The sequence below is a fragment of the Orbicella franksi genome, chromosome 11 (assembly GCF_964199315.1).
Source record: "Orbicella franksi chromosome 11, jaOrbFran1.1, whole genome shotgun sequence".
In the NCBI taxonomy this organism is placed as follows: Eukaryota; Metazoa; Cnidaria; class Anthozoa; order Scleractinia; family Merulinidae; genus Orbicella; species Orbicella franksi.
Window position 1 is genome coordinate 27,300,377 of NC_138155.1, and position 17,333 is coordinate 27,317,709.

Here is a 17,333-nt window from a genome sequence, read left to right on the forward strand (position 1 = left end):
CCCCTGCCCTCCCATCCCCTGAACCTTGTAGGGATACTTTCATGGGGGTGGGCGACTTATGGTGTGAACAGTAGCGGGGGGTAGCCCCGGGCAATGAATCCTTGAGGTAATAGTCTTGTCTTCATCACCCAAAGCCACGGAGTCCTTGTAGAATATTTTTATTACATCAAAAATGGCTTAAAATGGCCCTTTTTACATGGCGGTCGCAAGTCACTTTGAAACAAACTTGATTAGATTATATTAGGGATAATAGTTCTTTCGTCAATAAAATTGTCTCTGAACGTCACCTATTGATATGTGACTTACGGGAAAACAGTCTCTGTTACCTAGAGAAGTTATGTTAAAAACTCGCCATGTACATTATTGAATATGGCAAGATGGGAAGTTTCTAGTTTTTTGGAGTTTTTTAGTCTTTAATTTAAGGGAACTCTGCTTCCACGCATACAATCTGAACTGTAAACAAAACATCTTCATGCCGCGACAGTTTGAGCTGAGCAGTTATACAAACGATTCTGGTAAATAAACAAGTCCCTTCTGGTTAGAATACCTCGGAGTACGGCTTGGTGTACTAAATACCGGCGTAAAATAATCCCTTTGCGGCAAAAGATCAAAGCCTGCCTCTAAGAACCCATTGTGATGGCATGTACAGACAGGTGAAGTGTCCACAGTAACAAAACTGTAACTATAGGGGTGGTCCTGTGTGTTAGACAGGGGTTTATCCTCCAATAAAATCCCTTCATCGAGGTAGTTAAATTGATAGTGTTGTTTTGAGCAAGGCATTTTCTTCTTTCTTCTCCTGCGCGTGTGTGGTGTTGTGCTGACGCTGACCGCCGTGGATTCGACGCTTGCCACTGTTGATGTGTCTAGATCTATTCCAGCATTAAGTTTGCCCAGCGGTGGTTTTCCGTTCCTTAACCCATTTCTGTTGGGATATTTGTTAGCTTGAACGTTCTCTTGAATGATCTGCACGTCTATCATGCTAAAAGCAAGAAGAGAAATTGCATAACATTACTTCCTAATCGTAGCAGCAAACTCGCAGTGTGATTGGTTAAAATATAAGAAAATGAGGTATTGGATGAACTGAAATGGTTTCCTTAAACCCCCGCTGACAAATACCGAGGTTAAGCAACTGATTGCACCGTTTTCGGAGTTCTCGAGAGTTCCTCCGCTGTTCGTTGATTGGATAAAAAAAATTTCGGAAACCTAACGGGAATCTTACTTAGCCGATGGAGTTAAAAGAAAACTCTTGTATTGTACAACCCTAATCGACGATTGATTCAATCTTAAAGGAGCACTTGGCTCCTATTTATCACCCATTACATGAATCAACCAGCGGAACTTACCTTCGGAGATGATTGTCGTAGATAAGAAACGCAACAGCGGCGAGCCACAGAACCAGAAACAATAGGGGAAGGAGAATCAAAGAGACTGCTTCAACTGTTGAGACCTGGTTCAGATGAAAACCAGTAAGTAAAGTACACGGCTCCCTCGCAACCGTTATTCGGGCCATGTCACGCAACACTTCAATGTGTGTTGCGTGACGATTCCAATAACGGCTGTCAAAGAGAATAGCAAAAAGTAAATTTAGTTTTGAAAATATAAACTTGATAGGCTTTTCGCCTTGTAGGCCCTTGAGTAGGAGAAGATCGTAGATGTGTTACTTTTGGTTTCCGAAAATAACTTCTTGTTGTTGTTCTTTGGTTTTGTTCGGTTTTAATATCTTTTCCATTCTTTGCCTATCACGGGGTGGGAGAAAGAGAAAGTAAACCAGCTGGTGGGGGAGGGGAGGGTTGGGCATTTCCAGAATAAACTGTTACCTTGAGTATGCGGACGACATTTTCTGTGTTTTCAGGATCATAATAACACGAGAATGTGTTGTTAGCCTGAAAAGAAAATCAGAGGAAAAATGAGTCAAAGAATTATTCAAAGTTACTCTAACACAACAAGAAGATACGATAGGAGGCGAGTCGCCTACGCAGTTGTACGTTTCGTAAACGGTCGATGCCAATTTCGCGACACTTAGAAATTTTTTAACTATCAACGAATTTTTCTCTACGAAATTAAAGAAAAAAGAAAATTTGTAAGTATCCACCCAGTATCGAACCCGAAACCTCTGTTTCCTAACATCCCTCTTCTACCACTACACTACCAGGTTGATCCACCAAATCTCTGCAAAATTAAATTATAAAACTTGACTTTCTTAAATATTAATGCCAGAGTTTCCCAACCATCAAGTAAAAGCTAACCGCAAGCAAACCAGTGTGAATATGAACAATCAAGCATTTGACGAATGCGTTTTACTCAGTCAACAAATTAAAACCAGTTTCTACAATCTCCAGGCCTATACTAAAGCAGATATGGCATCGTCCATTCTGAAAGGCTTGGTTACCAATGATGGCATCGACCGTTTACGAAACGGAAATCAGCGTCGCCTCCTTTGGGAATGGAACGGAAATGGACAGGAAGGCGGCCACTTTTACAGCAGATTTGAAAATATTTCACCCACTCGGTCTGAACATCTAGCGTTTTGACGACTGAACGACATCTGCGTCTCTGTCATCGGTCCAAGAGCAAGTATCCTGCGTGAAAACGTCCCTTATCTTCTGTCTTTCCACGCATGCGCAAAGCAAAGGTATGTAGGAGACCTTAACTTCGATCCCAGGACTCAAACAAACAGAGTGAGATTAAAGAAGTTTCTGCCCGCAAACTATTAAAAGAGCTTCGTATCGGTTTTCGCATCTTAAAAAGTTTAGCCCAAAGTTTTCAAGTTCGTCGTTTGTCAGTGTCAACCTTCTCGTTAATTTTTTGAACAGCCTTGTTCCTTTATGGTTTATTATTATCTCTCTGGTGTCTTTCTGCCTTAGTAAACTGCCATTTTCAGGACTGATTCCACCAATTAAAAGGTACTTTCACCGGGCCAAAATAACTCTAAATACCGTGATTGAGCTCCCTAAAAGAGCAACAAGAGCTACAGAGACTACCACTGTGTTTCAAATGTCAGGTACAGTATTATCATATTAGAGTTTTTATTACCGTTCCGTACAACCGCATATACGTTTTAGCACACTCTGTAGTGTTCAAGTCAGAATTCCAAGCGCACGTGGAGTATCTCCCAAACAGGTCACTGTTACCAAACGTCATTGAACACTGAAAAATAAAGATCAAATATAAGGGTTATTTGTTATCACAAGTAATTGGGGGAAATGTCACCCATTTTAGTAGGACTTTTAGGAGTTAGATCAGAGGAAATCCAACAATGTTAGCTTGATTTGAAGAACAATTTTAAACAAACGTCAGGAACCATTATAGGCATAGGAAGTGAGACAGACTTATCGTGGCGAGCATAAAAATAGAAACATAGAGTTCGTATTTTTTGAGCAAAACTCAGCTTTGGTTGATTTCTGGAAATCTTGCTGTTGGGATACCTTTAGGAACTTGTTTCAAAGGAAGAATCGAAATGAGCATTTATAACCGACTATTGAGAAATAAACTCAAGTTCGTCCTGATGTAGGTTCAGCCTTCCCCATAATTACATGATGATTTGTCAAAGTTTTAAGCTGTGTATCTCGACCAGCAAAGCCTAAAACTTTGATGAATCATTAGGTAAACACCAATTTCATTTCTCTAACCTTTTCACAGTGAACTAAAGCTTGCTCGTTTTCCATGAGAACTGCTTCAAACTCTGTTGTTTGAGTAACATTGTAGGTCACCTACAGAGATTAATTCATGGTGAAATTGAGCTGTACTTATATCTTAGGGCGTGCACAAAACAAGTGCATTCAAGTAGTAGGCCACAAGTTTTTATGGTTTATAGGCTGATAAACCACGCGGTCGATGAATTCGTAAATCACGAGCCTGCGGCTCGTGATTTACGAATTCTTCTCGTGTTCTTCCAACATCCCAAGTGGTTTATCATGCCACTAAACCATAGAAACTTGTGGACTATTGCTTTTATATAATAATTCAGAAGACACGCGAAATTTCTATGAGTTTACTGGCACAATAAACCATAGCTGATTGACCAATCAGAGCGCGCATTCATTTGATTATTACATAAATCGTGATATCTGACAAGTTATGCAGCCAATAGCACATACGAACCAACTGACTTTCAGACAACTAACTACCCCGTTTACACTACGCCGGAGGAATTTGAAAACGCAGCTTTAATTTCTTTACCGTCCACACTACTCCGTCACGAAAACGGAGCCTTTTGAAGGCGCTCTTCAAACTGGAGAAATTTGAAAACGCCGGCTTTTCGTGTGGACGGAAAAAAAATTGAAAACGGAGCTTTTCGAAAACGATGATATGTCACAATAATCATGTGATTTCCCCGCCCAAGTTTTCCTCAAACACAAATGCGAAATGGCCGGTGATTGTCGTGTTTTTAAACTCCTCCGACGTAGTGTGGACGGAAAACATTTGATGCGTTTTCAGAGAGAAACCTCCGTTTTCAAATTCCTCCGGCGTAGTGTGGAGGGGACCTCTGTTCTAAAACCACTGAACTATGGGTACTCATATATAACATACTGAAAAGCGATCTCTACTTGATTCCCGATTCGGTTCGCCTTTATTCTTTTTGCCTGACCGAGAAGAAAAACCTGCACTCATGACTAACAATCAGGTTTATCCAGTCTACATAACATGGCACGCGCGAGGAAACTGAAAAGTCAACTCCTTGCTCCTCTCCACACAGGTCAGTTTTTTGTTAACGCTCTACAGAACATCTACTTACGAATATTTTGGTGCAAGGATAATATTTATGTGTCCGGTGACTGCAAGAACCTTCTGGTAACGTTTCAACGCGATTTACTCGGCAGTACGTAGACACTAATCCTCTTCCTGTGTAGAAACAGAAATACACCAATCATAGGTAAGTGAAAACACCTCAGGGGATACCTCACCTCCCCTCCCTGTGACCCAAATGTTTGCCCCGTTGATCACTCACTCTCTTGTGAGTCTCGTCTCACTTGCACTAAACGTAGAAACCACTAGGGGTTATTCCGCGCTGTAGACAACACCGATATCTTTCCAGACAAGCTCTTCAACGTTGCTGCGCGGATAATTAATTAGCAAAAGTATTAAAATTAGCTGCAAGGCATCGTTACACATATACAAAGAGGACTGGCGAGTATGTATGAAGGTGGTCGTAATAGAGCCAATTTTGTTTGTATAAGTAATAAATCTGTCAACAAGTAGCGTAAATTAAGTGCAAACCCCAGTTTCAAAAACTGGCCAGTGCGAATTGCCAAAATTTCGCCAATCTTCAAAGAAGCCGAAGCGCTGCCTCGGAGGCTTCCAAGTTTTGGCAAAGCAAACAATTTTTTGTTTTTTTAACCATTAAACTGTCGTACTTTTAAAACATGTCTGGATAAAATTACGGCGAGAAAATAACTTATCGAGAAATATAGATCTTGGCACGTATATTTCAGTCAGTAACGTTTTGGTTCAAACATGTTGGTCTGACGCGACCACTGCCAAAATTTGGAACTTGCGAAATTTTTGCCAATTTTTTTCCTCGCCAACATTTGGAAGTATTTGAATTCGATCTAGAGCTACCCGGCCCGTACGAATTGTCAACCTATATATTCAATATTGCCCGAAGTAGAGCGATTAAGAGCACTTAATAAAAGATCGCATTACAGTTTCAAGGCGTTTAGCTGGTCTTGAGGTGAAACCCCACGAAACATTATGTGAAGTTGGTTGTTATTGCGAATGAAAGGAATTTATGGGTTTCCCTAATAAGCTTCGTAGAAACGATACTTATAAATTGAATTTCTGCTTAAAAAATGTGAATTAATTAAATCTCAAGTGGATGCACTCTCAAGAGAGTGTACAGTTTAACTGAACTAATTGTTTGTCGTCGCCTTCGATCACATCCTGCCAAACAGCACGCTTTTATCTCGCGGCGGAAATGAACTCGGACAAAAACTCAATTTATCAACAAACTTGCAGAGGTTAAATCGACTCAATAGGGACGATCTAGTGGAAAGTGAAGCGTAAAATATCGTGAAAATCGGCAAGTTTCGGTGTAAAGTGAACACACTGCAGTAATCCCGCGGTAAATACTGGCTGAAGAGTCTATTCGAAGTCTAAGTTTACATAGCTTTCATTATATCTTGCTTATTTCCTTGCAAATTGCGAAAATGTTTACGGTTCTAAAATCGAGTACCTGACGATGACAGACAAACGCGTGCACTTGATACAAAACGATCAACGATATCCATCCTTACCTTGTATGTACGGCTGGACAACGTAAATCCCAATCAATATAAGAAGAATAAAGACTATAATAACGCATGGAAGGCAGAAACACAGCGGACATCTCAGTTTGTCGGCAATGTTTTCGCGTAAGAGTTCATGTTTACTCGATCGCACCCGTCTTTCCGTTCGAATATCGGCCTTTTCCCATTTCGACAAGCGAGGTTGTTGTCGTTCAGGCTGTTTATCTGGTTCAGGCTGTTTATCTGGTCGTACAAAGCTTGCCATTTGTGCGATCGCCGCTCTACCAACTTGTAGTCCCTAACTCTGTGAATCCACAGCCAGCATATTGAGTGTAAATATGTAGAAATTTAGGTATTCATTTATGGGTGATCTGTCACTCGCCAAGCGCTGGCAGTTTACGAGGCACTTGAGATAACAAAAGCTTCAACACACGCCGTTGATTGGTGAGCGAGATAATCATTAATCACGTATGGCGAATGCAAATTTTACTGCGTAATTGAAATTAAAATTTAAATGTAGTCACGCTTTTGTTCAGCTCCGTTTCATGTTGTTCACACCTAGGCAGAATGCGTTCAGACTTTTACTTTGCTTTCGTACTTTTTACTTAAATAAGGAAGATTAATTACAATAATAAAACCGTGTATTCTACAAGCCCAAAACCTGTGGTATTGCTGAATTCTTTTACTCAGTTTCACATTCCATTACCAAAACTTAACTGAAATTCAATTAGTGAATTTACTTGCGAAATATTGCTATTTTAATCGAATCCCCAAGGTCCTCGTTTCTGAAAAGACACCATCAAACAATATTCTGTTATTAATCGTTTTATCAATTCTCATCACTGTGCAATTAAATGCCAAATGACAATGCATATCATTTTCGTTCCCAGGTGTTTTCTCTTAGAAACTAAGGGAAAGCCGTGGGAACGAGTTTAATGCGCATCGCGCATCAGTAGTCGATGTCATAATAAAAAATTGACCCTAGTTGGCGTAGATATATGGGTGGAACATTTCATAGAAAGAAATAAAACAGTTTTGATCGCAAAGATGCATCTCCTAATTTCTTGATTTATCCATTCAAGGTGGTCAAACGAGCTCTTTTCACGTGCGCGCACCATGCGTCACCTGTCAGGTCCCATCGCATTCCTCCCCAAGCGCGGGCTCATTTCCCAAAACAGCGGCTGGTAATCGAGCCTATTCCCTCCCGGCTTCCTTGAGCGTTTCTGATTATCTCTAGTTCCGGAGCGTTGCGAAGATAAGAGTCAACAGTGGACTAAATAAGCATACTTTATAAACGCGCTAGGCTATAATAAAAAACGCTGAATGAGTTCTGCTATTTTTCTGCTCGTTTGTTGCACTCTAGGTTCGCTGTGAGTTCTCTTCTTTTTCTGTTTTTTTTTTTTTTTATTTATTTTTTTTTCTCTCGTTTTTGTTTTTATTTTGTTTTTCTGCGAGCTGATATTTATTAGCCTGCGTCGCAGACGGTCTAAACCGCCGGTCCGGCTGCAATGCACGACTTTATCGGGGATTTTATCACACGTCCGGCTGCAACGCAGCCTGTCTGCAGCCAAGTGGTTACATTTCCGAGCTTCGGTTCGGAAGGGCCGGCGTTCAGCGCCCGAAGGGGAACTCCAATTTTTGTTTTCGTATTTGTGTATTACCGAAGAGTTTTCTTTTTCATACAATTCTTTTTCCCCTTTGAAGTAAGTTAGCTGGTTAAAAACTTTTTTTAAAAAATGACATCCTGATCCTGGCTGATCGTAAAATACCCATCTAGCCATGCCTTTATTTCCTTTAAGCCCTCTTTCTTAGCTTCTAACCAATAGATGAACTCCTTGAAAAGTACGCCTCACATTTGGAACTGAATTTTTTTTCGGTTTGGAAAAGATGTAATAATGGTCTTCAAAATACTCTATATAACTGAGGCAAAGCTATTTAAAAAGCTTAAGGGTTTAGTTTGAATGCTTTTGAGCTCAGCCCAGAAATAAACCTTATAAGCTATTGAAGCTTTCCTTTGGCAACTTATGGCCTGGATTGTTAAATAAAGGCGAACTACTATTGTTAGAAGAAAGACAATCGTTAAAGAGGCTACAAATTACATAGAGATTAGTCTCCATTGGTTCTGTCATTTCTTTTACGGCTTATTTTTTTAAGGATGGATTAGCCTGTCAATAGAACTACTTGTTGTTCGTATAGGTACCGTTAAATTTTCTAACTACGTCATATGGAGTCCCTCTGTAGCCCAGTGGTTACATTTCCGAGCTTCGGTTCGGAAGGGCCGGCGTTCAACGCCCACAGAGGGACTCCAATTTTTATTTTGGTATTTGTGTATTACTGAAGAGTTTTCTTTTTTATACAATTTCCTTTTATTCCGTTTAAACTAAGTTAGCCGGTTAAAAACTATCAGTTTAAGAAAATGACATCCTAAACCTGGCTGATCGCAAAATACCCATCTAGCCATTCCTTTATTTGCTTTAAGCTTACTTTCTTAGCTTCTAACCAGTAGGTGAAGACCTTGAAAAGTACGCATCACATTTGCAACTGAAATTTTTTTCGGTTTGGAAAAGATGTAATAATGGACTTCAAAATACATTATAACTGAGGCAAAGCTATTTAAAAGCTGAAGGGTTTACTTTGAATGCTTTTGAGCTCAGCCCAGAAATAAACCTCATAACCTATTGAAGCGTTCCTCTGGGAACTTATGGCCTGGATTGTTAAATAAAGGCGAACTACTATTGTTACAAGAAAGACAATCGTTACAGACGCTACAAATTACATAGAGGTTAGTCTCCATTGGTTCTGACCTTTCTTTTATGGCTAATTTTTTTAAGGATGGAGTGGGCTGTCAATAGAACTACTTGTTGTTCGTATAGGTACCGTTAAATTTTCTAACTACGTCATATGGAGTCCCTCTGTAGCCCAGTGGTTACATTTCCGAGCTTCGGTTCGGAAGGGCCGGCGTTCAACGCCCACAGGGGGACTCCAACTTTTATTTTGGTATTTGTGTATTACTGAAGAGTTTCTTTTTCATACAATTCTTTTTCCCCTTTGAAGTAAATTAGCCGGTTAAAAAGATTTTTTTAAAAAATGACGTCCTGAACTTGGTCGATCGTAAAATACCCATCTAGCCATGCCTTTATTTGCTTTAAGCCCTCTTTCTTAGCTTCTAACCAATAGATGAAGACCTTGAAAAGTACACATCACATTTGGAACTGAAATTTTTTTTGGTTTCGAAAGAATGGACTTCAAAATACTCTATAACTGAGGCAAAGCTATTTAAAAAGCTTAAGGGTTTAGTTTGAATGCTTTTGAACTCAGCCCAGAAATAAACCTTATAAGCTATTGAAACTTTCCTTTGGGAACTTATGGCCTGGATTGTTAAATAAAGGCGAACTACTTTTGTTAGAAGAAAGGCAATCGTTAGAAAGGCTACAAATTCCATAGAGATTAGTCTCCATTAGTTCTGTCATTTCTTTTGTGGCTTAATTTTTTTAAGGACGGATGGAGTAGGCTGTCAATAGAACTGCATTGTCGTGCGTATAGGTACCGTTAAATTTTCTTATTACGTCATATGGAGTCCCTCTGTAGCCCAGTGGTTACATTTCCGAGCTTCGGTTCGGAAGGGCCGGCGTTCAACGCCCACAGGGGGACTCCAGTTTTTGTTTTGGTATTTGTGTATTACTGAAGAGTTTTCTTTTTCATACAATTCTTTTTCCTCTTTGAAGTAAGTTAGCCGGTTAAAAACTTTTTTAAAAAAATGACATCCTGAACCTGGCTGATCGTAAAATACCCATCTAGCCATGCCTTTATTTGCTTTAAGCCCTCTTTCTTAGTTTCTAACCAATAGATGAAGACCTTGAAAAGTACGCATCACATTTGGAACTGAAAATTTTTTCGGTTTGGAAAAGATGTAATAATGGTCTTCAAAATACTCTATAACTGAGGCAAAGCTATTTAAAAAGCTTAAGGGTTTAGTTTGAATGCTTTTGAGCTCAGCCCAGAAATAAACCTTATAACCTATTGAAGCGTTCCTTTGGCAAATTATGGCTTGGATTGTTAAATAAAGGCGAACTACTTTTGTTAGAAGAAAGGCAATCGTTAGAGAGGCTACAAATTCCATAGAGATTAGTCTCCATTAGTTCTGTCATTTCTCTTATAGCTTATTTTTTAAGCATGGAGTAGGCTGTTAATAGAACTGCATTGCTGTTCGTATAGGTACCGTTAGATTTTCTAACCACGTCATATGGAGTCCCTCTGTAGCCCAGTGGTTGCATTTCCGAGCTTCGGTTCGGAAGGGCCGGCGTTCAACGCCCGAAGGGGGACTCCAATTTTCGTTTTGGTATTTGTGTATTACTGAAAAGTTTTCTTTTTGATACAATTTTCTTTTTTTCCGTTTGAAGTAAGTTAGCCGGTTAAAAACTATTTTAAAAAATGACATCCTGAACCTGGCTGATCGTAAAATACCCATCTAGCCATGCCTTTATTTCCTTTAAGCCCTCTTTCTTAGCTTCTAACCAATAGGTGAAGACCTTGAAAAGTACGCATCACATTTGGAACTGAAATTTTTTTGGTTTCGAAAGAATGGACTTCAAAATGCTCTGTAACTGAGGCAAAGCTATTTAAAAAGCTTAAGGGTTTAGTTTGAATGCTTTTGAGCGCAGCCCAGAAATAAACCTTATAAGCTATTGAAGCTTTCCTCGGGCAACTTATGGCCTGGATTGTTAAATAAAGGCGAACTACTATTGTTAGAAGAAAGACAATCGTTAGAGAGGCTACAAATTACATATAGGTTAGTCTCCATTAGTTCTGTCATTTTATAGCTTATTTTTTAAGGATGGAGTAGGCAGTCAATAGAGGTACATTGTTGTGCGTATAGGTACTGATAAATTTTCTAAACACGTCATATGGAGTCCCTCTGTAGCCCAGTGGTTACATTTCCGAGCTTCGGTTCGGAAGGGCCGGCGTTCAACGCCCACAGGGGGACTCCAACTTTTATTTTGGTATTTGTGTATTACTGAAGAGTTTCTTTTTCATACAATTCTTTTTCCCCTTTGAAGTAAATTAGCCGGTTAAAAAGATTTTTTTAAAAAATGACGTCCTGAACTTGGCTGATCGTAAAATACTCATCTAGCCATGCCTTTATTTGCTTTAAGCCCTCTTTCTTAGCTTTTAACCAATAGATGAAGACCTTGAAAAGTACACATCACATTTGGAACTGAAATTTTTTTGGTTTCGAAAGAATGGACTTCAAAATACTCTATAACTGAGGCAAAGATATTTAAAAAGCTTAAGGGTTTAGTTTAATGCTTTTGAGCTCAGCCCAGAAATAAACCTTATAAGCTATTGAAACTTTCCTTTGGGAACTTATGGCCTGGATTGTTAAATAAAGGCGAACTACTATTGTAAGAAGAAAGACAATCGTTAGAAAGGCTACAAATTCCATAGAGATTAGTCTCCATTAGTTCTGTCATTTCTTTTATGACTTATTTTTTTAAGCATGGAGTAGGCTGTCAATAGAACTGCATTGTCGTGCGTATAGGTACCGTTAAATTTTCTTATCACGTCATATGGAGTCCCTCTGTAGCCCAGTGGTTACATTTCCGAGCTTCGGTTCGGAAGGGCCGGCGTTCAACGCCCACAGGGGGACTCCAGTTTTTGTTTTGGTATTTGTGTATTACTGAAGAGTTTTCTTTTTCATACAATTCTTTTTCCCCTTTGAAGTAAGTTAGCCGGTTAAAAACTTTTTTAAAAAAATGACATCCTGAACCTGGCTGATCGTAAAATACCCATCTAGCCATGCCTTTATTTGCTTTAAGCCCTCTTTCTTAGCTTCTAACCAATAGGGGAAGACCTTGAAAAGTACGCATCACATTTGGAACTCAGTGAAATTTTTTTTGGTTTCGAAAGAATGAACTTCAAAATACTCTATAACTGAGGCAAAGCTATTTAAAAAGCTTGAGGGTATAGTTTGAATGCTTTTGAGCTCAGCCCAGAAATAAACCTTATAAGCTATTTAAACTTTCCTTTGGCAACTTGTGGCATGGATTGTTAAATAAAGACGAACTACTTTTGTTAGAAGAAAGACAATCGTTAGAGGGCCTACAATTATTACATAGAGATTAGTCTCCATTGTATATGTCATTTCTTTTATAGCTTATTTTTTAAGGATGGAGTAGGCAGTCAATAGAACTGCATTGTCGTGCGTATAGGTACCGTTAAATTTTCTTATTACGTCATATGGAGTCCCTCTGTAGCCCAGTGGTTACATTTCCGAGCTTCGGTTCGGAAGGGCCGGCGTTCAACGCCCACAGGGGGACTCCAATTTTTATTTTGGTATTTGTGTATTACTGAAGTGTTTTCTTTTTCGTAAAATTTTCTTGTTTTCCGTGTAAAGTAAGTTAGCCGGTTAAAAAGTTTTTTTGAAAAATGACATCCTGAACCTGGCTGATTGTAAAATGCCCATTTAACCATGCCTTTATTTGCTTTAAGCCCTCTTTCTTAGCTTCTAACCAATAGGTGAAGGCCTTGAAAAGTACGCATCACATTTGAAACTGAAATTTTTTTCGGTTTGGAAAAGATGTAATAATGGACTTCCAAATACCCTATAACTGAGGCAAAGCCATTTAAAACGCTTAAGGGTTTAGGCTGTCAATACAACTACATTGCATGTGCATATAGGTAGCGTTAAATTTTCTAACCACGTCATATTGAGTCCCTCTTTTGCCTAGCTTGCGTCGCAGACAGTCTAAACCGCCAGTATAAGAAGACGCGTAAGAAACTAGCCAATCAGAAATGGATACAGAAATTCGTGTATCTATGCGGGAAATCAGAACAAGCTTTTGGGAGCCGTTTAGCAGACGGACTATATCGGAGATTTTATGATCCGTCCGGCTGCAATGCAGGCTAATATTTATTCGAGCTCGTAAAAGCGAACGCCCGTGGGGAAACGCAAAGGAAATAGAGGGGTTGACAAGCTAACAAAGGTGACGGTATGCAAAGGTTCTCTTTAAATGTGTGCATATAGTTTAAATCTGAGAACAAAGCAATCAATGTCTGAAACGACGTGCTTCAAGTTTGTTTGAAGACTTGATCAGTTCAATTTTTTCGCATACGGAAACCTGATTCTTGTTTCAAATCTTCTCGTCACTCAATCGAACAGATACGCGACCTTCAGCGTGCTACGACTGCTCGGATTTTTGGAAATGTTGCAGGGAATGTTAAAGCAGGGTTTTGCACAGTCGACTGACCAGGGACGGGAGGCTCTATATGGTAGCCCCTTCCGCCCCCTCCCCAACCCCCCCTCCCTCTAAATGCGCGCGCAGGTCAAAAGTAGTCCGAGGTAAACCTTCGGTGGCACCTTGCTTGTCAGGTCCAATGTGGGTTCAAGGGACTGTATAGATCGTGCAAACAAGAAGAAAAATATATGAACGTCAACAATAGATTATGATCCAGATCATATTCTCTTGACGCCAAACGCTTTTCATTGAAGACAGCAACTTTTCTTTATTTTTTACGTGAATATTTTTTCTCAAATTGAACACGACCAAGAGATATTTTCTAACCTGAGAAAGAAGCTCATTTGATGAAGCATTTCTGAAAAGAGCATTTCCATAAAAGTAAAACTCTAGCATCTATTTTTTCCGTTTATTTCCCTGTTTGTAGAAGGAAGTTATAATTCAAATGGTTTATTCTGTCTTTGCATGGTTTTCATACATACGCCGAAAGAGAGTGAAAAAATGTGGCTAGCCCGTAACCCCACAGAACAAAGCACTTCATTGGTTTATTAAACAAGCCGGATCACACTATTCCCAAACGCACAAACAACAATTAAGATTCCAGAGAGGCGGTGGTACAATGAGTAAAATGGCGGGAAAAAGCTTGCAGTGACTAAAATTCGTGACGTACTTGTTCACCATTGGTCCAATCTTATTTTCCATATTCATGATGAGTCTTGCTGATGTGAGGTGTTTGTTTGTCATTCAGAGAAGTTCGCGGACTGGTAGGATGTGTATCGTTCCCTTCTTCACGAGAAGAAACTTCAAAGACGATTTACTGAAGGCGTTTGGAGAAGAAGTAGTTTCACATTGTGTAAATCTATGGTAGGTTGCTATTTCCTGGCATTTTAGTTCAAATTGGTGCGAAGTATTCCGACAAATGCTACTCCAAATCTGACCACGTACGCTTGTTAACTCGGTTTACGTTTCGCGTCGAAGCTCACAATGCCTCATGTCTAAGCCACGACTAAAACTTGTAATGAAATAACACTTGAATCATTCGAGACGGTTTGTTGAACTTATTTTGTTTTCTTGAGAATTTTTCGTTCGTCCCGCAAGTTGCTCCAAGATGATAAATGATTCCGTTGAGAAACAGGGGGAAAATATTACACTGATTTGTTCTAATTTATAGTTATTGTTGATCACCGTTGACACGTTTGGATTTGCTCCTTCCACTTTCAGAAAGAAAAGTCCTGAAGAGAGCAAAGTCGGTGGACAACAAGGAACAAGTCAACTTTACATTAACTAGAGGAGGACACAAAGATAAGAACATTATTTGTAAATTTAGTTCAGTTTACAGTGAAACCTTTCCAATAGAAATGGCAGCGTTTTTACATGACAATTTTTGGAGTTAATTTCAAAACTGATCAAGAGTTAAGTTCTCGCTCGCTTCTCGCAGGGAAAATTGTCTGAGTTGCCAAATTGAATGCATTCACAATATTTTGTAGGAAAGTTCTGATTCTTACATGGCTGATCAAAAGTAATGTTCTCGCTTTAGGAAAAATTGTCTGACTTACCAAATTGAATGCATTCACATTTTTTGCAGCAAGGTTCTAATAATTACATAGCTCAGTGATCACAAGTTAAGTTCTCGCTTCATCCTGACAGGAGAAATTGTCTGACTTGTCAAATTAAATGCTTCGCCTTTTTTTGTTCTGAGGTTATGGTTCTTAAATGGCTGATCAGTCAATAGTTACGTTCTCGCTTTACTCTGACAGGAGAAATTGTCTGATTTGCCAAATTAAATGCATTCGCATTGAAGCTCAGAAACAGTTACTTTGAATTCTGCTTTTTATTGGAAAGGTTTTACGAGTGTCATGTTTTCACAAAGTGCATTTATTTTCGAGTGATTCGGACATTTCGTTGATTCAAACTGAATTCTGTTTGGCTTTTGCATGCTTTACCATTTCGTTCAAATTCGAGTTTGTTTTCTATTCGTTAAAAACTGCGAAACATATCGCGGCTAAAGCCCCTGGTTTGAAAACATGGCACACTACAGTTAAACTTTTAAAGATGGCCTTGTATGTTCACTGAAGCAGTGATAGCAACAACTAGCACAATGTTTGGATTATTTTGCCTCCAAATTCATTCGCGTCAAGTTTTGAGTTTTTTTTTCGTTGTTTTTCGGCGTTAATTTGTTTGTTTTTCAACATCGTTAAATGCCGTAGACTCGACATGCAGAGCCATCTTAATATTAAGTTACTTGTTAGTTTGACTTGACACATGTATTCAGTGAGGTTGCAAAGAATTATTGTCTGGGTTTTCTGCAATTCTCGACAAAGTAGGATTGAAAAAGTTTCATTTATTTTTCGAGTAGAAATTGAACTAAGTCAGTTCCGTTAATCGATGTTCAATTCTGACTGTCTTGGATCTCTATAAAATTGTCTAAAACTCTTCATCTGCGAATGTTAAATTCAGATCTCCCTGGATTTTTTAATATTCTTTTAAAAAATTCATTTCGGGTGAATCGCTAAGAAAATTTAACGATCGTGTTGCAATAATTTATCTTAATCATAATTGTCTTGTAGTTTTCAAATTTGTTCTAAAAAATTCAACAATCTCGTTGCAACAATCTACATTTATTTCTGTCTTGGATCTGTATATTGTACTAAATCAATTCTGTTTATCGTCGAAAAATATTGACGATCTTCCATCAATTTGTTCAATTCTGATTGCTTTAAATCGATGTTTTAAATCGCTGTAGAAACTTGATGATTGTTCTGGAAAGACTCGGCCAATATTAAATTCTATCTTCTTGGATTTTTGAATTATGATCAACTAATTCTGCTACATCGCTAAACAAAATTTACGAGGGCACCTTATCGATTTTCATTCATCGTAATTGTCTTGGACTTTCAATTGTGATGGCAAAAACTGACGACCATTTTTGATCCGTGTATAGTTACAATTGTCTTGGATTTCCAAATTGTGTTCACTCGTTTCTGTTGAATCGCTGATACAAATTGTCTAACTTGGCAATTTTTTTCGTTCAACACGATACCCAGACAATAATCTTTAGTATCTCACTGAATATTACATTATATTTCTCGAAGGTAACATGGCAAGCCAATTTTTCGTTTGTTTTGTTTTTTGTTCATCGGCAAGTAACTAATCGGATCGGTTTAATTTTAACTTGATACGCGAGTAACTTCGGGATTTTTTTTTTTTTTTTTTGATTTTATAGTTCAAATCAACTTGCTGGCTTGCCTATTTACCTTCTTGATATATAATGTAGTGTAATAACATTACGTGAAATAGTGTGTCCTAAAACGACGAGCAGCTGGAAATCCGTTTACAGAAATGAGAAGATCGGGCAAAAATTAGCAGATTAAAATTAGTTCAACTACAACGTTTCAGCACACTGGTTTGGATGTTGAGACGAAGAGAACATTTTTTGACTCGTTATGATCAAGAGAGCTTGTATAGTTGGGCTCAATTTACCCAGCGATATGAACTTTCTTAATTGTTACGATTTAAAAATGTTTTCATCTTCTCAGTGTTCAACCTAGTGCGTTCAAAAGTTGCAGTTGTGCTAATTTTTATCTACTCTTCTCATTTCTGTATATTTCTCGCTGTTTGGCGTTTTAGGACATACTATTTTATGTAATGTTAGGGTGTAATACTCCATCTTGTGCAAAAATTTTATCTCAAATTTTTGTATAAGACGGTGAATCACATTTTTGGCGGGAAAATAATTCAAGGGGGTACCCCCTTAAAATTTTTGTCAAAAAAGTTGCCAGGGGAAACGCTGTGCAAATTTTTTCCAATTTTCCCGCCAAAAGTCTTAGTATATATAGGGCAAATTTTTTGATGACACCTTTGTAATTAATTTAAT

General features: G+C 38.6%; 1 protein-coding gene across 1 annotated transcript; it reads right to left on the reverse strand.

The window, feature by feature from the left end:
- Window positions 1-110: 110 nt before the first annotated feature.
- Window positions 111-6,603, reverse strand: LOC145460267 (uncharacterized). The gene is made up of 7 exons (XM_081445018.1): window positions 6,234-6,603; window positions 4,736-4,842; window positions 3,630-3,710; window positions 3,034-3,147; window positions 1,818-1,883; window positions 1,344-1,447; window positions 111-979 (listed from the first exon to the last, which is right to left on the reverse strand). Exons 1-7 carry the CDS (start codon window positions 6,487-6,489, stop codon window positions 499-501), a joined length of 1,209 nt encoding a protein of 402 aa, XP_081301144.1. The 5' UTR covers window positions 6,490-6,603; the 3' UTR covers window positions 111-498.
- Between the last annotated feature and the right edge of the window lie 10,730 nt (window positions 6,604-17,333).